Genomic DNA, 23647 nt, shown 5'->3' with positions numbered 1-23647 from the left:
AATTACAAAATAAAGTTGAAAAAACATCTATGTCGTGCGCGCAATACAACTGTGCTGCTTTTATTTTGAAAAGTGTTATTTACGGGCGTATGTCCGTGTGTAACCTGTGAGTGAAGGTGCACAGCGACAAGTGATGCACGGTTTACACCCGAGACGCTAAAAAGAGAAAAGTTGATGAGGAATGGCGTGTTTTCAACAAGACATGGACTGCCAAGCAACGTTCCCTCTAAGGTGCGCGCCTGCGCAATTGCGCACTGCTCAAGCGTCCTCTGCGCACAGCAAATATATGCCGCGCACAAAATCAATCCCATCTGAATTCTAAACAAAATAAACACATTTATTCTGTGTAATTTTGCAATGAAACTCTGAGTGACAGTGACAACAAGCGGCCCTAACGGTGTTCGTCAACACAGTTCAATTGAACACCGTTCAATTATTGTAACGTCTATCGAGATGCTTCGAGGCCAGGAATTATATTGATCACTTTATTGAGCAAAACTGTTTATATTCGGCCATAACAACACCAAAAACATGAGTAAAACACTTCTATCTCGAAAAACTAGTCATTTTCTGCCGTACAAACCAGGCCAAAACCAACTTGTCATCTGTCACCAACACGCATACCACTAAGCCACTGGTGCGTTTATGGCCACACAAAAAGTCGGACAACTTAAACACCACACAAAGTTACACTATGACTCCTCAGTCATACGTGTGCTTATTTTACTGTCATTTATTATTAATGTTAATTTATTTATATTAATCATGGAATGCTGTTACTAGAGAAAGTTACAGGAATGCACACTTCATCCTATGCTTACATTTCATTGTGCAACATGGGATGTTTAAGGGGAACTAAATGTGATCTCTGAAAGGGGTACAAATGATTTCCAAAGCAGTGCTTTTGGTATAACGTTAAGTTAGGTTAAATGAAAGTATTATTATTATTATTATTATTATTATTATTTATCTTACGGTATATATCAAAAATAATATGGAGCAAAATTGAATTGAAATATTGTCGATGTGGCCCTCCAGCAGTGCTCGGGTTGCTCATGCGGCCCCCGGTAAAAATTAATTGCCCACCCCTGATTTATGCGTAACGTGGTTTTTGCGTAATGTGGGTTGGTTCACAAAATTGTACCGTGCACTGAAAGATGGTGATGTGCGTACATGGAAGAGAATGCAACATGATGCAACATGGAGTTATGCTGAACGAAATGTGGCAGTAATTTTACTGTTGGCCTTGGCTTGCCATCAAAGTAGGCCTATGCAATATATAATATATTATACATCCATCCAATTTGTACTGCTTGTCCCTTTCGGAGTTGCAGGGGATGCTGGAGCCTATCTCAGCTACATTTGGGCGGAAGGCGGGGTACACCCTGGACAAGTCGCCACCTCATCACAGGGCCAACACAGATAGACAACATTCAAACTCACATTCACACACTAGGGCCAATTTAGTGTTGCCAATCAACCTATCCCCAGGTGCATGTTTTTGGCGGCGGGAGGAAGCCGGAGTACCCGGAGGGAACCCACGCAGTCACGGGGAGAACATGCAAACACCACACAGAAAGATCCCGAGCCTGGGATTGAACTCAGGACCTCATGATTCTCATTTGACATGCACACCTGTCTTATATAGACAGGTGTGTGCCTTTCCTTATCAAGTCTAATCTGTTTAATTAACACAGCTGGACTTCAATGAAGGAGCAGAACCATCTCAAGGAGGATCAGAATAAATGGACAGCATGTGAGTTAAATATGAGTGTCACAGCAAAGGGTCTGAATACTTCTGACCATGTGATATTTCAGTTTTTCTTTTTAATTAATTTGCAAAAATGTCTACATTTCTGTTTTTTTCTGTCAGGATGGGGTGCTGAGTGTACATTAATGATAAATTAAAAAAACTTTTGATTTTTTTTTTTAGCAAATGGCTGCAATGAAACGGAGTTAAACATTTAAATGGGTCTAAATACTTTCTGTACCCACTTTATGTGCTTTTATTTTGAAGCTGACTTTGAAGTGTGCAGGAAGTCACTGTTTAATGTTGTGTAACCAGACAGTAGGTATGTTACACTTTCACACTGCTTGATTATAATGAAATTAACAATACTGTCGACATAAATGGATCCTTTTTCATCGAAATTACCCCTTTGGCTCTTAAAATTTATGTCGACAAAAGTGATTGACCATGTTCGTCGATTTGTATTTATTTGTGCAATAATAAACACTTGTATACTTGGGTACAGACTGTAAATGAGCTACATTTTAGAATGTTACATTTGTAGTCCTGAGTCAGGAAGACAAGAAACAGAGAAGGACAACACCAGTGCTGACAAATGATTTAAAAAAAAAAAATCAGATTAATCACACTTTTGATTTGGATTAATGAGTAATCAAAAGGTGTTACAAACCTCGCCGCCTTTCCGGTAACCATCTGCGGTTAAGGTAAATTAGCATGTGTATTCAAAATAAATTGCGTGATTAATCTTTGTCTGTATATAAGGTTTTACGTGATATTTTTTGGTGATCGCATGAGTTAACTTGTTATTTTTGACAGCCATGAAAAACAGATTTACATGACAACAATAAAATCAGTTCAGGTGATGTCATGACTGGGTACTTTTCGGAAAGAGTTTAACATGCTTTTTAAATGTGCAAAAAGTGGTGCATTCACTTATGTTTGTTGCTAGGTTGTGACTTCTAAGACTGACAGAAATGTTTGACCAAAAGGTTGTTTTTCTGTGTGGGATGTCAAGGTCTCCTCCAGAGGAGGCTCTGGTGCCAAAATCTTAGTGTAATGTATGTCAAAAATGAAGGTGGGACTAGTCTGTAAAAAACTTATACAAAACTGCACCGACGAAATTTGATTGAATTAATTTCTATAGGTTTTAATTCGGTGTATGCAGTGAGTGACCTGGTTGTAATGTAGTAATGTGTGAATGTATCATTGACTGTAGGAATAGTCGGATTTGTTTGAAATTTTATGGATATAATTTGTGTTTGCTTTGTTTTTTAAATGAGAGTGTAGGGTCCAATGTGACCCTAAGGTTCTTTAACTCCTTTATGGTGTGAAGTTCAACATCCCCCAGGAACACACTGGACCGCTCCCAGTTTTATGTTCTTTTGTGAACATCATGGACACAGTTTTACTTTTGTTCAGAAGTAGACAGGCTTTAAGGAGCAAATGGACGATTAGGACATGGACGATTCTGAATTTATGAACAAACTTCCGACTATCTGTTATTTAAGTATGTTGAATAAAGTAATATAGATGATTCTAAAATGTGGAACTAGCGCTGACACACTATACAAAATACAGCAGGAGGCGAGGAGAAACCATGCTAACCGCTAAGCTAGCTTGAATGTGAAGTAGTGAAACAAGAAAAGAATAAGTGCTTTGTACACTTTTACAGAAGTCTAACTGGAAACGCACAACCAGCTAAGAAGAGGAAATTAGCAAGTAGATTTAAAGGCCTACTGAAAGCCACTACTACCGACCACGCAGTCTGATAGTTTATATATCAATGATGAAATCTTAACATTGCAACACATGCTAATACGCCCGGGTTAACTTATAAAGTGCAATTTTAAATTTCCCGCTAAACTTCCGGTTCGAAACGCCTCTGAGGGTTGACGTATGCGCGTGACGTCAATCATTGAAACGGAAGTATTCGGACACCGTTGAAGTCAATACGAAATAGCTCTGTTTTCATCTCATTATTCCACAGTATTCTGGACATCTGTGTTGGTGAATCTGTTGCAATTTGTTCATTGCATTATGGAGAAAGAAGCTGAGCAAGCAAAGAAGAAAGTTGTCGGTGCGAAATGTCTATTTTGCGAGGGAAGTCAGCAACAACACGTACACAGCCGGCGCTTCTTTGTTTACATTCCCGAAAGATGCAGTCAAGATGGAAGAACTCGGACAACAGAGACTCTTACCAGGAGGACTTTGATTTGGATACACAGTTGCGATAACGTGAGTACACAGCTGCGCTTCCAAACATTTGATCGCTTGCTATAACTAGCTCGAGCTAGTAGCTAGGAGCTAGCATTAGGATTAATTTGTGGCATATTAAATATAAGCCTGGTTGTGTTGTGGCTAATAGAGTATATATATGTCTTGTGTTTATTTATTGTTGTAGTCATTCCCAGCTGAATATCAGGTCCCACCCGCGCGCTTCCAAACATTTGATTGCTTGCCCGTACGTGCGTGTCATGTACGTAACTTTGATTAAATATATAAGCTTTATGAACCTTGGGTTAGGTGAACGGTTGTTTGGGCTGAGTGAGTGTGTGTGTTATGCAGGTGTTTGAATTGTATTGGCGGGTTATATACACAGGATCCCGTCCATATTACCCGCTCGAGCTATAACTAGCTCGAGCTAGTAGCTAGGAGCTAGGAGCTAGCATAACAAACACCTAGGTGTTTTTATGCGGGATTAATTTGTGGCATATTAAATATAAGCCTGGTTGTGTTGTGGCTAATAGAGTATATATATGTCTTGTGTTTATTTACTGTTGTAGTCATTCCCAGCTGAATATCAGGTCCCACCCGCGCGCTTCCAAACATTTGATTGCTTGCCAGTACGTGCGTGTCATGTACGTAACTTTGATTAAATATATAAGCTTTATGAACCTTGGGTTAGGTGAACGGTTGTTTGGGCTGAGTGAGTGTGTGTGTTGTGCAGGTGTTTGAATTGTATTGGCGGGTTATATATACAGGATCCCGTCCATATTACCCGCTCGAGCTATAACTAGCTCGAGCTAGTAGCTAGGAGCTAGCATAACAAACACCTAGGTGTTTTTATGCGGGATTAATTTGTGGCATATTAAATATAAGCCTGGTTGTGTTGTGGCTAATAGAGTATATATATGTCTTGTGTTTATTTACTGTTGTAGTCATTTCCAGCTGAATATCAGGTCACCCCCGGCTCTCACAGCATCTTCCACTCCCCACTAGTCCTTCACTTGCACTTTCCTCATTTAAAAATATTTAATCCTCGCTCAAATTAATGGGGAAATCGTCGCTTTCTCGGTCCGAATCTCTCTCACTTCATGCGGCCATCATTGTAAACAATAGGGAACTTTGCGTATATGTTCAATTGACTACGTCACGCTACTTCCGGTACGGGCAAGCCTTTTTTTATCAGATACCAAAAGTTGCGATCTTTATCGTCGTTCTATACTAAATCCTTTCAGCAAAAATATGGCAATATCACGAAATGATCAAGTATGACACATAGAATAGATCTGCTATCCCCGTTTAAATAAAAAAATGTCATTTCAGTAGGCCTTTAACAAGTCAGGAGAGAGAACACTGGTCGAGAATAGAACCTTGTGGGACCCCTGCTGGACGTTCAAGGTAAGACAACATAGTGCCGCCAACACACAAAGATTGAGAAGTAAGAGATTTAAAACTAAGCTTAGACATCTTGTTGAAGTGAGTCTGTTTAGACAGAAGGTCTTGATGGTCTACTCTATCGATTCTTTTTTTAAGACTGAAAAGACTGCACCAACACGTGGTTTTGTTTTTGTCACAGGTGTGACAATGATGACACACTAAAGGCAGTTATAATATCATCTCTCTAGACCAGTGGTTCTTAACCTTGTCGAAGATACCGAACCCCACCAGTTTCATTTGCGCATTCACCAAACCCTTCTTTAGTGAAAAAATAAAAAAATTTAAATTTTCAAGACAAAGTTAAATGTTGTTTTACTGGTGCACAAAATGAACCACGCATGAACATCACTTTGTTCAAAGAACAAAACCAACACAGTGCATAAACTCACAACAAATTACACACCTGCAAATCAGATGGAAAATTAGAGGGAACATTGTTTGGGGGTATCCATAATACGGCGATAGGGAGAAGTTTTTATTTACATGATGAGTCGGTGTGTCTTGACCTCCGCGTGGGGCTGCGCCGAACCCCTGAGGCTGACTCACCGAACCCAGGTTAAGAACCACTGCTCTAGACTTTTACAAATCTATTTGTTAATTTCTTGGTAATAAGTGCATACTTTCTGCGGTAACGTACTTCCATCTACACTTTTAAAATGTTATTAAGCAGTTATTTCTTAATGTTGTTTAGCTTAGCTATTAGAATGCCTGCTCCTGGCTTGCTCTCGGTGTGTAAAATGTTTGGCCTCATCCTCCAGTAATATTGGTGCTTAATAATGATACCATAGTTCTCAATAAAAGCAAGAAAGCTAAAAAATACAAAACATTTCAGTCAGGCGGTGCGAATGCGCACTCAACGTGGGTGGGGGCGAGGTGCATCCAACAACTCTGCCTCTCAAAGCGAACCGTTTTAAAAGGGAGAAAAACATGACTTGAAAATAAGTCTGTGAAACAAAATCTGTGTAAATGTTTCCCCAAAGAACCACCATTACATGTTACGTAGACCACAACGAAGTGTTTTAAATGTAAAAAAAAAAAAAAAAATCATATGACATGACCCCTTTAAAGAGATACAGCACTTTTTTGGGGAATTTTGCATATCGTTCACAATCATTATGAGAGACAAGAACACACGTCATTTGTTTGGGATTTTAAACATGATAAACGCTTAGAAGATGCGGCTAATGGGAGTCACTGTTGTAGCCTTCAAAGCCCTCTAAAACAGCTTCAAAACCCTCCATCAGTGTTTTATATACACACTGCAAGTCTATATATAATGAAGTAAAAAACACGTTCATAACAATATGTATTATGTTCAATATTAACTGTATTTTGATCAATTTAATCATTGCCGGAACTAATTCTTTGAGCATTTATTTATGTTTCCATAGCAGCGCACGTCTGACAATGTGTGTTCATACTTCCAGATAGAAAATGCTTGTGTGTGTTCTAATCACGGCAGACTTGGTAACAAACAACAAAAACAACTATTTTTGGACCAATTATGATTCACAACCACATCTTTTTTAATCTGAATTTATGGAGAATGAACTACCGTATTTTTCGGATCATAGAGCGCACCGAATTATAAAGCGCACAGCCCGATGAGGGGTCTATTCAGGACTATTTTCCAACAAAAGGCACACCGGACTATAAGGCGCATTAAAGGGGTCATATTATGATTTTTTTTCTAAATTTAAAACACTTCCTTGCGGTCTAAATAACATGTAATGGTGGTTATTTGGTTAAAATTTTGCATAGATTATGTTTTACAGATCATCTTCAAGTCGCTTTCTGACCGCCGCTTCAGGATGCACCGTTTTGTGGGCGGTCTCATTTACGTGGCTCCACTTTTACAGCGTCTTCTCCCCATCATCTTTGTTGTACCGGTGTAGCGTGCAAGGATGGGAGTGGAAGAAGTGTCAAAAGATGGAGCTAATTGTTTTAATGACATTCAGACTTTACTTAAATCAATAACGGCACAGCATCTCCTCTTCCGTGGCTAACTAGCGCAAAAACAACGCCAGAAATGTGTCCCGTGAAAAACCGTCTGACCGGAACCCTCTCATAACTAATGTTCCGTGTGTGAAATATGTAAACCCACTTGCACCGGTAGTTTTTAACGCTTCCATAGAGAGTCTACTGACAGATATAAGTTCGAACTTTACGATACTTTATACTATAACTGGCAACAGCGGAGGATGAATGCCCCATAAGAAGATGGGGAAAAAAAGAAGCTTATAGACTAAGGTGTCGTCACAGACTACAATGGCGGATGCGCGCAAAATTTCAGGACTTATGCAGATCCCAAATACACATCAGCAGGTACCAGAAGGTAAGAAAAGTTGGTTTTGCATAATATTGCGAAATAATATGATAATATACAGATAGTATGTCTGCTAATAGGTGTCATTTTGCGGTCCTTCTGTCTATCAGTGTTGGCCCTGCAATGAGGTGGCGACTTGTCCAGGGTGTACCCCGCCTTCCGCCTGAATGTAGCGGAGATAGGCTCCAGCACATGTGAACACTTGTACTTGTTAAATGACACTTACTCGCTCCTTCTCTTCCTGCTCTCTCTTCTTGGCTTCAGCTTTCGCCTTCTTCTCAGATTCCTTCCTGGCTTTTTCGTCATCTTTGAACTTCTTTATTCTGGGATCACAGCTGTAGGCGGTGTCTGTATGGAACAAATACAACACATTACTAATCGTCATTAATGTAGCGTCTCAACAGTGATGTGACATGACATCTGCAGTTTCTGTACCAACTAGTGTTCGTATTCTGTTCATCTCCTCCTTCTTCCTCTGAGCTCTGGAGGCTCGATTCTGCTTTTCGATCCATCGCCTCTCATCACGACTATCAGGTGGGAGGGATATAAACAAGCCAGTCAGACACTCCGGGTCTCAACCATTAGGTTAAAGAGTAAAAAACTCTACCATTCAGCCTTCTCTTTCTCCTCTTCATCCAAGTATGAGAATTCCCTCCATGAATCAAAATTGTACCTGTTACAACACAAGTGAGTATTAACACACATTTAATTTCACATATGTCTCAAACGATACCTTGTCTACATACCAAAATGAGTAGAAGTTGTCCACGTCTTCAAAGGAAGATTCCCCGGTTCCTAGTTTTGGCACATGCTTTTTGATCGACCATCTGGAATTTCGCTCAAAAACAGAAGCAAACACCTGGAAAAAGTTGTCTTTGCCTTCTCCTTTTGAGGGTACATTATTGTCAAAAGTGGGATCTACACTGTCAAAGGCTCGTCTCTTCACAGGGTCAGACAGTACTTCTATAGCTGTGAATAAAAACAGAGTATGAGAGGACCCCATGGTGATACAAGCAAGTAAAAAGATCTGAGGTGGGCAGATCGTTTCTATTGTGGACAGTATCTATTCCAAGGGTAGTATCAGAATCAGATTCAGCTTTATTGGCCAAGTATGCTTAACACACAAGCAATTTGACTTTGTATCAGTATTAGATTGGTACAAGCATGATGAGATCAATATTTTTCGGTTCTCTTCTGTTTATTTTCACAAAAACTGTGTATTTTTTGTTGTGTCGCCCACATTGTTACATTGTTGATACTGTATCGTATATATTAAAGGTGGGCAAATCTATTTAAATATTGCCACTGTCAATATCAATGGTAGTACCAAATCAGCACAAGCATGATGAGATGGATTATTGTGAGTTCTCTTCTTTGTTTATCATCACAAATATCTGTTTTGGTTGTGTTGCTCAGATTGTTACATTGTTGATATTGTCGTATAGTATAGTAGATGTGGGAAGATCAATCTAAACATTGATACTGTTAATACCAAGGGTAGTATCCATATCTGTATGAGATGGATATTTTTCAGTTTACTTCTACGTTTATTTTCACAAATATCTGTTTATGCTGTGTTGCTCTTATCCTTACATTACTGATATTGTTATATAGTAAAAGGTAGGAAGATCAGCCTAAATATTGGTAGTGTAAATACCAAGAATAGTATCAATAGCTGTATCAGATCGGTACAAGCATGATGAGTTAGATATTTTTCAGTTCTCTAAGTTTATTTTCCACAAATAACAGTTTTTTGGTGTGTTGCTCATATTGTTACATAGTTGTGGTATTGGCCATATCGGCCATGTATTTACTTGGTATTGGATTGATACCAACATTAGCAGGATTGCCCATCCCTAAAAAGTAACATCTTACCTTTAGTTATACATGTGAAGTAATCGTTGTCTCCTTCTAAAATCTGCTCCCCAGCAGCTTTCCTTTTGTCAGGATGGTGTTTTAACACAATGGCTTTGTCTGTTGAGAAACAATTAAGTATGTGACCAAAGTAAGTTGTTTGCACAATAGAGAGCGTATACTGCCGCCTTTCCACTGCACAGTTGGGCTCCAGAGTAGCACAGCGGGAAACTGCAACAACCACATCGCATTAAACATGTCGGTCAACGTGAGATACTGGAACAAACGACGACAATAAAGGAGATATCGCTGAGATTAGCGTTGCAGCAAAGTGGAAACTGTGGAGCAAAAGATAAGGTGAGGCACTACAACACGCAAGCTAACAATAGCCTGTGTGGTTATTTTTGTCACTTTAGGTTGCGAAGCCTCAAAACTGCAATGACCAAGTAAAGAACTGTGAGAATCTACCTACTCAGTGGCCTAGTGGTTAGAGTGAGATCGGTAGGTTGTGAGTTCAAACCCGGCCGAGTCATACCAAAGACTATAAAAATGGGACCCATTACCTCCCTGCTTGGCACTCAGCATCAAGGGTTGGAATTAGGGGTTAAATCACCAAAAATGATTCAGCGCGGCCTCCGCTTACCTCCCAGGGGGTGATCAAGAGTGATGGGTCAAATGCAGAGAATAATTTCGCCACACCTAGTGTGTGTGTGAGAATCATTGGTACTTTGAATCGCAAATAGTAATGTCGTAGTAGTCAGGGTTTCTGCAGGTATCAGCAAATATAATTAAAAGCCTTTTTAATGAAACTTAAAACAAATGTATTGTCCATATCCTACTGCAGATCGTTATTATGCAAGTCTATATATAATGTAGTAACAAACACATTCATAACAATATGTATTATGTACAATATTTACTGTATTTTGATCAATTTAATCATTGCTGGAACTAATTCTTCGGAGCATTTATTTCTGTTTCCATAGCAGCGCACATCTGACAATGTGTGTAAAACGCTTGTGTGTTCTAAAAACTGCAGACTTGGTAACAAACAACGAAAACAACTATTTTTGGACCAATTATGATTCACAACCACATATTTTTGAAACTCAATTTATGGAGAATGAACTACCGTATTTTTTCGACCATAGAGCGTAGTGGATTATAAAGCGCACAGCCAATGAGGGGGTCTATTCAGGACTATTTTCCAACAAAGGGCGCACCGCACTATAAGGCGCATTAAAGGGGTCATATTATGATTTTTTTCTAAATGTAAAACACTTCCTTGTGGTCTACATAACATGTTAAATGCCTTTTCAATTAAACTTGAAACAAATGTATGTCCATGTCCTACTGCAGATCGTTATTATATATAGTCGAAAGCACACATTGTAAGAATTAGACAATTATAATGTTGAATAGTTGAAAGGTTTACATTAACTGTGGCAAAATTAAGCACTATTGTAATCATGATACTTAACAATAATGCAAGTAACCTTTCAAACGCAATAAACCTATTTTTCATTACCATGGTATTTTTTTTTTTTACTATTGTAATTGGAAGGTTAATAACTTATTTTTCTAAACGACATGCACCTGGGGATAGACTGATTGGTCACACTAAATTGGACCTAGTGTGTAAATGTTTCTTTGCCTATCTGTGTTGGCCCTGCGATGAGGTGGCCACTTGTCCAGTGTGTACACTGATTTCCACCCGAGTGCAGCTGGGATAGGCTGCAGCCCCCCACCGCAACCTCCAGAGGGAGAAGCGGTAGAAAATGGATGGATGAAAATAAACAAACTTAAAAATAAAACGGACTCTCAATCTTTGTTAGTAAAAATTGCACTTGAATAAATATTGAACATTTTTAAGTGCAGTTTTTTTCCCCAGTTGGAAAAACTGGGTCAAGTAGTTTTTTTTGTTGTCTATTTATTGTCAATGCCATCAAGGCATCCTGGCTAGTTCATCCTATCTGATGGGCTCATGTTGCTCATTCAGTTTGAAGATGAATTATTACCACACAGGCACCACCCTAACTTGTCTTACTTAGCAGTGTATGGAAGTATCATTGTAGCAAAATTATTTGTAAAGGAGTATCCCAATCTGTGCATGTGTAATCCAGTTCACGTGTGTGTGTACTAATGTGTGTCTTTATAACAATCTGTTTGTGTGTAATCAGATCCGGGTGCGTGTGTTTTAAGTTGTCTGTCCGTATTAAAGATTTGTTTGTGTGTAAAAAAATATCTGTCTGTCCGTATTTTCAATGGCGTGTGTGAAAAAAAAAAATGTGTTTGCGTATTTAGACATGTGTGAAGCAGGAACCTTCTATTGGCTGTCTTTTTACACGTGACTTTTGCGACACGTCTGCAGTGTACTACTTTTCTGTCAGTAAAGTGATTTGAACGTGTAAAAGGATTTGACTAAATTTCCTCTTGGTTTCCATATACTCACCACTAGTCGGCGCATTGCAGCCAATCACACCCGTGTTGGTGTTGATGCTAAGAACAATGGACTTTTCATCACTTGCTGTCAATAAAAGTTCATGTTTTAGCAGTAACTTAGTGGTAAGAATTATTTTTGTATTCAAATAAGTTATCAGTAATTACACAGTGGCTGAAATGATCGCTGTTCCTCCGGTCATACCACAGTCATCCTTCTCAGAGATGACTGTGAGACCCTTGTTCTTCCCCATGGCTTCTTACCGACGGTTGTGCCCTAAATACCTCCCCAGGGAGGCATTTGGGGGGCATCCTGACCAAATGCCTGAATCACCTCATCTGGCTCATCTTAATGTGGAGAAATAGCGCCTTAACTCTTAATTCCTCCCGAATGGTAGAGCTTCTCACGGTCGCCCTATTTCTAAGCGAGAGCCCCGCCCCCCGGTGGAAGAAAGGCAATTATTTCGGCCTCTATGTCATTACATAATCACTTATTTGAACACAAAAATACTTGTGACCACTAAGTTACTGCTAAAGCGTGAACTTTTATTTACAGCAAATTATGAAAAGTCCATTGTTCTTGGTTTCAACAGCAACACAAGTGTGAGTGGCTGCAAGGTGCCGACTAGTAGTGAGTAAAAGGAAAGGTAAGGGGGCGTTACAGACAAATCATATCACATGTTCAAATCGCTGTACAGACAAGTTGCACATAGCGGAAGTGTCACAAAAGTCACATTTAAAAAGACAGCTAATAAAAAGTTTCTGCTTCACACACATGGTAATACGCACACACACTACAACTTAGAATACACACATACAGATCTGATTACACACACACACATTGATATACAGACACACATTGATATACAGACACACATTAGTACACATACACATGAATTGGATTACACACGCTCAGATTGAGATACATGTTTGCAAATAATTTTGCTACGATAACACTTCCATAGCAGGGCTTTTCATTAGTGAGTCGTGACTAGTGAGGCGATGTCCGTGTATTCTGTATGTGTAAGCCAGCGCTCCTCCCTGCTCATACCGAAACAAAGATTGTGGATGATGGACAAGAAGCTTCACTCTGTTCATTTAATTCTACTGTCAAATAAATATGCTGAGGTGCTGAGAGCAATGCACAGAGTGAGACCGCTTGTATCCATTTTGAAAGCCAGAGACAAAAAAAAGGAACAGACAGCAATTTATTGATGCCGGCAAAGTTATCAAGTTTATTTTCATTTATTATTCCATTAATTGATTTATTGACTATCCGCTCAGTCCTACAATTGTATGAGCATTTTTAATGCCTTTAGACATTGTATTTTATACTTTTTAATGCCATTTAAAGCCTTAATTTTCACAAAATCCATTTAATTACTTTTAATGCCTTTTAATGACACGTGGAAAACCTGGTAGTGTTAGTAGTAGTAGTAATCGTAGTAGAAGAGCCAAGTGAGTACCTTACAGTATAAAGAAGGAACTAGGGAGAAGGACTCAAAAGCATACTCACGTGCAGCTTTGATCTGTTTCTGAGTGGCTTTGTACCTCAAGTGCGGGAGACCGAGGACAGCATAGTGATCTTGATTCTAACAGCACAATAACAGAGGCAAAATGTTGTAAACTATTTCATTAAAATAAAGATCAACAAATGGTACCATATCAACTGATCACAGGTCAGACATTGGGGTTATTGCAAATTTACAAAATGCAGTACAGTGGAACCCGAACCCATTTAAGTCAACTCTCCTCAGACTAGCTGACCCAAAACTGGCCATCGCTTGCACATTTACTTGTGGCTTTGGCCAGAGACGTTAGGAGAATGGACGATAATGAACTTTTTGTATGCAAATCTTTCTTAATGGATGCTAGATGGGTAGTTGCAGTAGTATACTCAAGGTTAACAATGCCATGCCTTTTATAGAAGCTTACTTTGCACAGAACAGGAAATCATTGTGTGCAATTTTAATGCTGTGTAAATAGAAGGTAGTTAAGTTGATGTTGTCATTTTGCGTAGTGATAATGATGATGTTAACAATACTACAACACATGTTGACATGATCAGACTAATTTTTGATCAAATGTTTTGTTAACAAAAAGTGGTCCACCATGTATGTATAGCTCCCTGACTTAAAAAAAACCCATGGTGAACAAGTACTTGATCAACAGGGACAACTTGCCAACATAAAAGGGGCCGATTAAAGCAGGTTCCACTGTATTTAACAATTTAAGTGTTCTTGTTTAATTTGATTACTGAAAATAAGCAAGTATTGGATAGTTCTGACACCTTCCAATCCTTTGGGTCAAGAGTTCGGAGCAATGGATGCTCCTCCAGCTGAAACTCCTCATCATCGGACTCCTCTGATGACTCCTCTTCCTCTTCCAGTTCCTGAAAAGAGGTTGAGGCGTTCTTGTTTCGCCTCTTCACATAGGCTTCGAACCAGCGCCCCACCGGCTCTACCAGAACCTGCACAGAGGCTAGTATAGGGCAAACAACTTTAAATTAGGGCTGCAATTAACGATTAATTTGATAATCGATTAATCTGTCGATTGTTACTTCGATTAATCAATTAATAATCGGATAAAAGAGACCAACTACATTTCTATCCTTTCCAGTATTTCATTGGAAAAAAAACAGCATACTGGCACCATACTTATTTTGATTATTGTTTCTCAGCTGTTTGTACATGTTGCAGTTTATAAATAAAGGTTTATATAAAAAAATACAAAAATTAAAAATAAAAATAAATAAATAAAATTCCCTCTGCGCATGCGCATAGCATAGATCCAACGAATCGATGACTAAATTAATCGCCAACTATTTTTATAATCGATGTTAATCGATTAGTTGTTGCAGTCCTACTTTAAATATAAATATGTATATATACATACACACACACACACACATATATATATATATATACACACACACACACACACACACACACACACACACACACACACACACACACACACACACACACACACACATATATATATAGGTAAAAGCCATTAAATTAGAATATTTTGAAAAACTTGATTTATTTCAGTAATTGCATTCAAAAGGTGTAACTTGTACATTATATTTATTCATTGCACACAGACTGATGCATTCAAATGTTTATTTCATTTAATTTTGATGATTTGAAGTGGCAACAAATGAAAATCCAAAATTCCCTGTGTCACAAAATTAGAATATTACTTAAGGCTAATACAAAAAAGGGATTTTTAGAAATGTTGGCCAACTGAAAAGTATGAAAATGAAAAATATGAGCATGTACAATACTCAATACTTGGTTGGAGCTCCTTTTGCCTCAATTACTGCGTTAATGCGGCGTGGCATGGAGTCGATGAGTTTCTGGCACTGCTCAGGTGTTATGAGAGCCCAGGTTGCTCTGATAGTGGCCTTCAACTCTTCTGCGTTTTTGGGTCTGGCATTCTGCATCTTCCTTTTCACAATACCCCACAGATTGTCTATGGGGCTAAGGTCAGGGGAGTTGGCGGGCCAATTTAGAACAGAAATACCATGGTCCGTAAACCAGGCACGGGTAGATTTTGCGCTGTGTGCAGGCGCCAAGTCCTGTTGGAACTTGAAATCTCCATCTCCATAGAGCAGGTCAGCAGCAGGAAGCATGAAGTGCTCTAAAACTTGCTGGTAGATATATATATATATATATATATATATATATATATATATATATATATATATATATATATATATACACACACATACATACATATATATACATACATACATATATATATACATTTTTTTTTTTAAATCTTTGTTAAATCGCACACAAACAAATATTCCCAATAAACTTCTGACTTCAAATAAGCAGTTGAGTAAATTACTCTTGAAGTACAAATCCTGTACTTTTATATATAACTTACTTTCCTAATAAAATAGAAAGTCGTTTAAATAAAACAGGTGGTGAAATATGAATGAATGTATCGGTTTAAAATAAATGAATGGACTACCTGTCAATAGGATGCATTATGTGGGACATGAGTGGGCAGCAATTTGCTATTATGCAACAGTATCATTGCTGGGTTAAACTCCCACTATTGCTGTCATTAAAATATATAAGGAACACATTCAACTTAGATTTGTTTTTTATATTAGCTCACTGTGTTGTCAGTCATGAAGCATATCGCTAACGAATATGCTAACAAACTGAAAGTAGTGTAGCTTTGCAAGCTACCTCCCTCTGGCCTCACACACACTTCTTACCGGCAACAGCTTTCAACACAGTCGTTCCATCCCCGTCCGCCGCTTCTAACAACATGTTTAGAAGGATGGCAACACGAACATTCAGGTGCCGCAATTATAAAATGATATGCTTCAAAGTGCTTCAAATCCAGGCCCGATTAATTACACACCACATGGGCATCCACTAAAAAAGAACACATTCGTGAGAAACTCCGCGTGTCACATTGTAAAATGTTCCGTGTTACAGTAGATATTTCCTAATATTTTGTTCCGGTATATATTTTCGTAAATTCACAAAACACACTGGTGCAAATGTTATGAAATTAAAAAAATAATAATAATCTTAATTTAGTTAGTTTTACAATCACGCATAATCCGATTTTTTTAAAGGAAAGTGTATCTAATGCGGGTCTACCTTTGATAACACTCCGACAGCTACTTCCGGTCCTGAAACGGAAACCTAAAGCTGCTGTGTAATAGTACAATTTAGCTGCTTGAGCATTACGTTGTGGTAGTTAGAAAGTCCTCTAAAGTAAATATGCCAGACTATTTAGGAGACGACCAGAGGAAGACAAAAGAGGAGGCCAAAGATGACTCCCCGATCAGAGGTATCATTTTAACAAGCTGCCAAACTATTAGCGGTCTTTGTTAAGCAGTGGGAATCTATAGCTAGTAGCTGTTAGCTAGTTAGCTACGGTCGTTGAGGCAAGTTACGTCTGTTTTCGCACGTAAATAAAACAGTAACTTGACAAAAGCTGATTACAGGAACATGTTAGAATTTTATTTTCAAAATGTCAAATTTGAACTGTTAATTGCGGCTCAAGAAGTGCCTCATTTATAGTCATGGTGCTGCAAATTCATTGACGTTGCATGTACACTATGTCGGCCACAGGGGTCATCAACTACATGCATTCTCCGGCCAGATGCTATCCTAAAATATAAGTTATATTTATATCCAATCCACTTTATTTATATAGCACAATTAAACAACAACATTTTTCCAAGGTGCTGCAAAACAATATTAAAAACAATATTCAAATATTATCCTTAGCTCCACCAATGACTGAATAAATACATATAAAACCAATATAAAAAACAATATAAAATAAATATGATTAAAAACTATTTTAAAGGGTAAAACCAATTAAAACAGTAAATGGAAATCAAAATTTTAAAAACACAGAGGACAACAGAGGACCACACAACTCACGTAGTTTTAAAAGCCAGAGAATAAAAGTGGGTCTTAAGACGAGACTTAAAACATTCCACTGTGGGAGCAGTTCGAACATGGAGGGGCAGAGTGTTCCAGAGCTTAGGGCAGACCACCGAGAAGGCCCTGTCTCCCCTGGTTTTAAGTCTGGTCTTGGGCTAGAATAAATTGTTATTATTAGAAATTATATCGTATTAGGGTTGGGCGATATAGCTGAAAACTGTATCATTTTTTATATTGATCCATATCGATAATTATTGATAGTTTATGACCTATGGAAAATATGGACCAGGAAATAAAAATATAAATGTTAAATGTTAATTTGTTATACCTTCCTCTGATTATAAGCCCCTTAGCTACCAAAGTGGAAAAGAAAGGAAATGTCAACACAGCCATGGAGAACAGTTAATGTAAACACTTAACAAATAACCCCTTTAAATTAAGGTACAACAATAAGGAATATGTAAGAAATGCTTAATAAAGTGTAACAAAATAGTGCAATGTGTGAAATGTTTAACATTGAGAAACCTGAAAATAATGTTTTTTTTTAAGGTTTACTGCCAGGATAGGATAGATGTTTTATTGTCAATGTGTTTGCAACACAACAAAACTTAGTTGAGCATTCCTCCTATACAGCAGCTTCGTGGTCCAGGCAAGTTAGCAATTATAATAGTTATATGACAATGAATAGATGACAGTAATATGGCAGTGAAGGATGAATAAACCACTATATAGCAGTGCATAGATGAACGGTTAAGTGGCAGGGAATAGATTAACAGTTAGGTTGCAGTAATTTTATTAAACAAAACCAGTTTTCTTCTACGTAATACAGACATTTATCAGAGCTGTTTATCTATTTTATGGAGGAATGTAGTTAATCATAGAACTGGCACCCAATGTTATTAAAAAAAAGTATTGATTTTGAATCAAGAACAGTTTTGAAAAGACAATTCATTCTGAATCGAATCGTTACCCCCAAGAATCAAATCAAATTGTGTGGTGCCCAAAAATTCACAGCCTTAAAAAAACAGGGCCTGAAAGTAGCATTTATTTGTATTTCGACCTTTACATTTACAGTTGAGGTCAAATTGAGGTCTCTTTGTGTAATCAAATAAACCCCCTCTTGTTATGCGCTGCAAAGTGAAGCGAGTGATGTTGTGCGGTCTTGGGTTTTTCGCGACCCAATAGATTTAGTGCCAAGACTGTATTCAAAATTCTGTCATTTTCCCACTCCTTTTCAGATATTTTAAATTGTGCAAGTGTAAACATGTGATGTACTTTAGTGGTATTTGTTTGTAAAAAGTAAAATAAATAAACCATAACTATCTTCAACGCAGCTTTGGATGAAGGAGACATCGCTTTGTTGAAGACTTATGTAAGAGAGCTTCCGTGCAAAATAATAATACAAGTATGAAATGCATTCTGTTTTAATCTCCATCATTGTCTTCTAATGTCAGGGTCAGAGCACATATTCCAGACAGATCAAACAAGTGGAAGATGACATTCAGCAGCTGCTTAAAAAGATCAACGAGCTCACAGGTAAACAAAGCACACACCTGGAACAGAGACTCCCACAACAATAAACATCTTCCCTCTCCAGCAGTATCATTTCAACTATTATTTTGCCAGGTATCAAGGAGTCAGATACGGGGCTGGCACCACCCGCCCTCTGGGATCTGGCTGCTGACAAACAGACCCTTCAAAGTGAGCAACCGCTCCAAGTTGCAAGGTAAATGTTGCATTTTTTGAGGCTGCAATGCGGAGTTCACTTATTCTTTTACATGTGAGTTTTATTCTGTGTGTTTTCATTGGCTTTTAAAAGGTGCACAAAGATTATCAACGCAGACTCCGAGGACCCCAAATACATCATCAATGTGAAGCAGTTTGCCAAGTTTGTGGTGGACTTAAGTGACCAGGTGGCCCCAACAGACATCGAGGAGGGCATGAGAGTAGGGTGAGAAATTGAAAAAAATTAGAAATGACACACTGATTACTAGATGCTTCAAAGTCTGGTTCAAGTACAGAGTTTCCCAGACCATTCATCCCTTTACAAACTCCCTCTGTCTGACAGTTTGTTTTTAGTCACCCGGCTGACAAGCAGCTAGCAGATAATTGTGCACCTCCATACACAGTGTGTGGCCGCTCCCCTAAGATAGTAATCATCCCCTGCATTACGGCAAATAAAGTACATTTATTAGTATCTTAAGTGTCATTATCAATCATTGGAGGACAAGGCTAAATATGTTACACTGTATAGAGGTGTGTGTGATTGTTGTAAACAATGAGAAACACTAACATACTTTTTTGTGGAGGACAAGGCTAAATATGTTACACTGTATAGAGGTGTGTGTGATTGTTGTAAACAATGAGAAACACTAACATACTTTTTTGTGTCCTCAGTGTTGACAGAAACAAGTATCAGATCCACATCCCTCTGCCTCCTAAAATTGATCCAACCGTCACCATGATGCAGGTAAAAACACCCCAGGCAACACTGAAAATTGTCTTTTATTTTATTGTCAAGTGATTATTGAAAATGATTAGTTCAAATCTGTTTTCAATACAGATGCTGGAACTTTAAAGTAATTGTTTTTGAATTGTGTGGTTGTAGGTGGAAGAGAAGCCGGATGTTACCTACAGCGATGTTGGTGGCTGTAAGGAACAGATTGAAAAACTGAGGGAAGTGGTGGAGACCCCCTTGCTTCATGTAAATAGCTCATTTACCATTTAGATTAGATCTGGGCGACCATATTCTGTTTCAAGATCATTGAATGATTTTGTTGTTTTTTTTTCTTCAATTTGTTGATGTAGAAAAAAATATGCTAGTATTAATTTGATGCTGACATCCCCCTTGGTATCAATATGATTAGTATTTTGACCAATCTCCAACACAATGTTTTTTAACACCAGCCGGAGCGTTTTGTCAATCTGGGTATCGAGCCTCCAAAAGGCGTGCTGCTGTTCGGGCCACCTGGTACCGGAAAGACCCTGTGCGCCCGCGCTGTCGCCAATCGCACAGACGCCTGCTTCATCAGAGTCATCGGCTCTGAACTGGTGCAGAAGTACGTGGGAGAGGTGAGCGCACACCATGGCTAAATCCTTTTTCCCCCCCCTTAGGTGGGAATGGTGCTGGATTCTAACTAGTTTTTGTGTCTTTTAGGGTGCCCGTATGGTGCGTGAGTTGTTTGAGATGGCCAGGACAAAGAAGGCCTGTCTTATCTTCTTTGATGAAATTGACGCCATTGGAGGTGATGCGGATTACATCAACATGACGTGCATCAACCCAATGAATTACGGCATCTAGCTGTGTGCCAGTACAGTTTCCACAATTTTTATTTTGTTAACCTACCAGGGGCACGGTTTGATGACGGCGCTGGCGGGGATAACGAGGTGCAGAGGACTATGCTGGAGCTCATCAACCAGCTGGATGGCTTTGACCCCCGTGGCAACATCAAAGTGCTGATGGCCACTAACAGACCAGACACGCTGGACCCGGCCCTGATGAGACCCGGACGCCTGGACAGAAAGATCGAGTTCAGCTTGCCCGATTTAGAGGTGGGATAAACCGCAAAATAATGGATGAATTAATAAAAAAGCCCTGTTTTTGATACTGGAAACCCTAAAATATGCTTCTCGGGTATTTAGGATATTTTACATTCAATAACAATGACAGGCAAACAAAAACATTTTAAATGTGCAGTTTTGTCAAAGCTGCAGCACTTTTTCCCCTGCATAGTGCCATCGAACCACTTATTAATCTTTTTTTTTTTTAAATGTACAATTAAAAATAGAGTAAAGAAATCTGCAAATATGTGGAGAAAGAAATGATGGTAATGTATAATTTTCTTAACATACTATTTTTGGAGGGAAAAATTGGGTAAAAGGATATTAAAGCTGCATTTTTTGCTATTCACAATAGAGAGCTACTGTCAGTTCATATCAGGATTTCCCATTTTTCCATTTCGTAACATCTTCATTTGCTTCAGGGTCGCACGCACATCTTCAAGATTCACGCACGTTCCATGAGTGTGGAGAGAGACATTCGCTTTGAGCTGTTAGCTCGCCTCTGTCCCAACAGCACAGGTGAACTCACCTTTGTAGACATAATGCGATATTATCGTTTGGTAGTAGCAAGGAAGAATCACAATGTTTGATATTGTGGCGCTTTTTTTAACCAGGTGCTGAGATTCGCAGTGTGTGCACAGAGGCCGGCATGTTCGCCATCAGAGCTCGCAGAAAGATCGCCACAGAGAAAGACTTCCTGGAGGCCGTTAACAAAGTCATCAAGTCCTACGCCAAGTTCAGCGCCACGCCCCGATACATGACCTACAATTAAGCACTTCTTGGCTTTTTATGTAGAAAACAGAGAACCGAGTCAAGAAATATTGTCTTTTTGCCATTTAAAAATAAAAGTTTATTCCAAAATATAGTCCCATGATTGTTCATTTAAAAAATGTGAAAGGTTTGTCAAAATAAGAAAACTGACATTTCACCAAAAGTCAGCTGGGATAGTCTCCAGCATTTATGTGACACTTGAGGAAAAGCAATATAGAAAATTTACTTAAAAGTGTTGCAGCATTTTTGGCGACCCAGCTCTTCAAGTCGTGGTCCATGTTCGGTTTCTTAAAAAATGCTGGCTTCAGTCAACAAAACAAGACCGCTTTTGTAGACATTAAATAAAAAATGCAAAGGGTTTGTTTCTAAGAAGAATGTTTCAGTTTATATGTACTGTATTAACTATCATTAACGCTAGGTAGTGTGAAATACACTGCATTGAAATGTGCATTGACTTCCTGTTCAAAGCTTCAAAATAAAATGGCAATATTAACCTGGATTCTATCACAGCAACTAAAATGTGGCCACACTGTGTTGCAACTTGCTTGATGCGACATACAGTACATAAAGGTCTGATTGAATTACCTTTTTGTAGCTTGTTAGCCACTGGAAAAAAGATTTGCACCAGTACGAAAGCTTTATTTTTGAGGTCAAGCCATGCAACAAAATTACTGCAGCAGTTACGTTAGATAAGAGCATAAAATATCTAATGTCTGTGGTGAAAGTCACAAGTACAGCAATGGCTGGTGTCGCTAATGTTGACATTTGTCAGCTAGTCTGGGTTCCACACAACAGCATACACAATCACAAGGCAACACTGCAGTAACAAGAAGTATAGTAACTTGTCGAATGTTTCATTCAAATCCTGACAAGACTTTCTGCGATTGGGACGTTTTTAACAAGCTCATCATCCTTTGGAGCGCTGCTTAAAAGTGCAAAAGAACATTCACCAGTGCAATAACTGCTCTATCCAGTCTAAACCATCATCACAGCGGTCCCATGTTGGGGCACAGGGCGGGTACCGAGTGTTGACAGTCCAACACGGCGTCATGGAGGGTGGGGAACACCATTTCAGGGCTGATGATTCCGGAAAAGAACTGCAACTCATCAAGCTGAGATAGAAGAGTTCCTACGGTCCAAACAGGAAATGTGATACCAGTTAGTGTTTCTTCATGTAGTTTTTATAATTGTATACCTTTCCCCAAATTAATTCTAAGATTGCATGTGCAATATAAATCTCTATACCCTGACTATAAGACAACCAATTTTGTTCCACACTGGTAAAAATAGTAGGCAGCCTATATTTGGGTCAATGCAGTATTTCATGTACCGTAATTAAAAGCTGTATGGAATTTAAATGAGGTCAAACGCAACATAAAAATACATGTCTACTTTAATACGCATTACTTTTGGGATGATTCATGACATTGACTTCCTTGAATTATTAACATTTTTTTTTAAATTCTTTTAGATTTGAGATTTATGGGTATGAAAATACACATAATGCTGCATATCATTCAAATTAAGCTACATACAGGGCGTAAAAGTACCTTGTAATACATTGCAAACATTACTGTTTGGTGGCATGTTATTGCCTCTAAACTCTGAAAACAACCTGGATTATTCAGACTGTCTTGGATTCTGGCCAATTTGACATATTTTCATCAAATGTTTTTTGGCTAATTTAGCAGAGGGGTAGATGACCCGCATTGTTGGCCGCTTTGTGCTAGCAGCTTTTAGAAGGCCCAGGAAAGGAAAGATGTGTGTTCTTGTCTCATATAAAGGATTGGGGATGATAGGCAAAATAACAAAAAAGGCAGTTTTCCCATGAATACACATAATTCTGTACAGAATTGT

General features: G+C 38.6%; 3 protein-coding genes across 6 annotated transcripts in view; 1 reads left to right on the top strand and 2 right to left on the bottom strand.

Annotated features, from left to right (window-relative positions):
* The window catches only part of dnajc2 (DnaJ (Hsp40) homolog, subfamily C, member 2), a 36389-nt gene extending 19901 nt beyond the window's left edge, over window positions 1–16488 (bottom strand). Inside the window, exons 1-8 of the mRNA XM_062065652.1 lie at window positions 16267–16488; window positions 14320–14510; window positions 13546–13621; window positions 9612–9710; window positions 8483–8705; window positions 8344–8409; window positions 8172–8263; window positions 7963–8084 (exon numbers count right to left, since the gene is read on the bottom strand). Of these exons, the coding sequence (XP_061921636.1) occupies window positions 7963–8084; window positions 8172–8263; window positions 8344–8409; window positions 8483–8705; window positions 9612–9710; window positions 13546–13621; window positions 14320–14510; window positions 16267–16321 (924 nt within the window). The 5' untranslated portion in view covers window positions 16322–16488. The remainder of the gene's footprint in view (window positions 1–7962; window positions 8085–8171; window positions 8264–8343; window positions 8410–8482; window positions 8706–9611; window positions 9711–13545; window positions 13622–14319; window positions 14511–16266) is intronic.
* A 192-nt stretch (window positions 16489–16680) lies between these two features.
* Window positions 16681–21891, top strand: psmc2 (proteasome 26S subunit, ATPase 2). Its single transcript, XM_062065662.1, has 12 exons — window positions 16681–16853; window positions 18793–18830; window positions 18913–18994; window positions 19085–19184; window positions 19278–19409; window positions 19856–19928; window positions 20067–20162; window positions 20366–20530; window positions 20616–20703; window positions 20808–21010; window positions 21442–21538; window positions 21634–21891. The coding sequence occupies exons 1-12, from the start codon at window positions 16784–16786 to the stop codon at window positions 21789–21791; spliced, it is 1302 nt and encodes a 433-aa protein (XP_061921646.1). The 5' UTR covers window positions 16681–16783; the 3' UTR covers window positions 21792–21891.
* slc26a5 (solute carrier family 26 member 5) overlaps window positions 21841–23647 on the bottom strand; it is a 35694-nt gene continuing 33887 nt past the window's right edge. For all 4 annotated transcript variants that reach the window (XM_062065649.1, XM_062065648.1, XM_062065650.1 and 1 more), the window contains one exon: window positions 21841–22919. In XM_062065649.1, the coding sequence (XP_061921633.1) occupies window positions 22777–22919 (143 nt within the window). In that variant the 3' untranslated portion in view covers window positions 21841–22776. The remainder of the gene's footprint in view (window positions 22920–23647) is intronic.

This window comes from Entelurus aequoreus, linkage group LG12 (assembly GCF_033978785.1).
Source record: "Entelurus aequoreus isolate RoL-2023_Sb linkage group LG12, RoL_Eaeq_v1.1, whole genome shotgun sequence".
In the NCBI taxonomy this organism is placed as follows: Eukaryota; Metazoa; Chordata; class Actinopteri; order Syngnathiformes; family Syngnathidae; genus Entelurus; species Entelurus aequoreus.
This window is presented reverse-complemented; position numbering and strand designations above follow the sequence as displayed.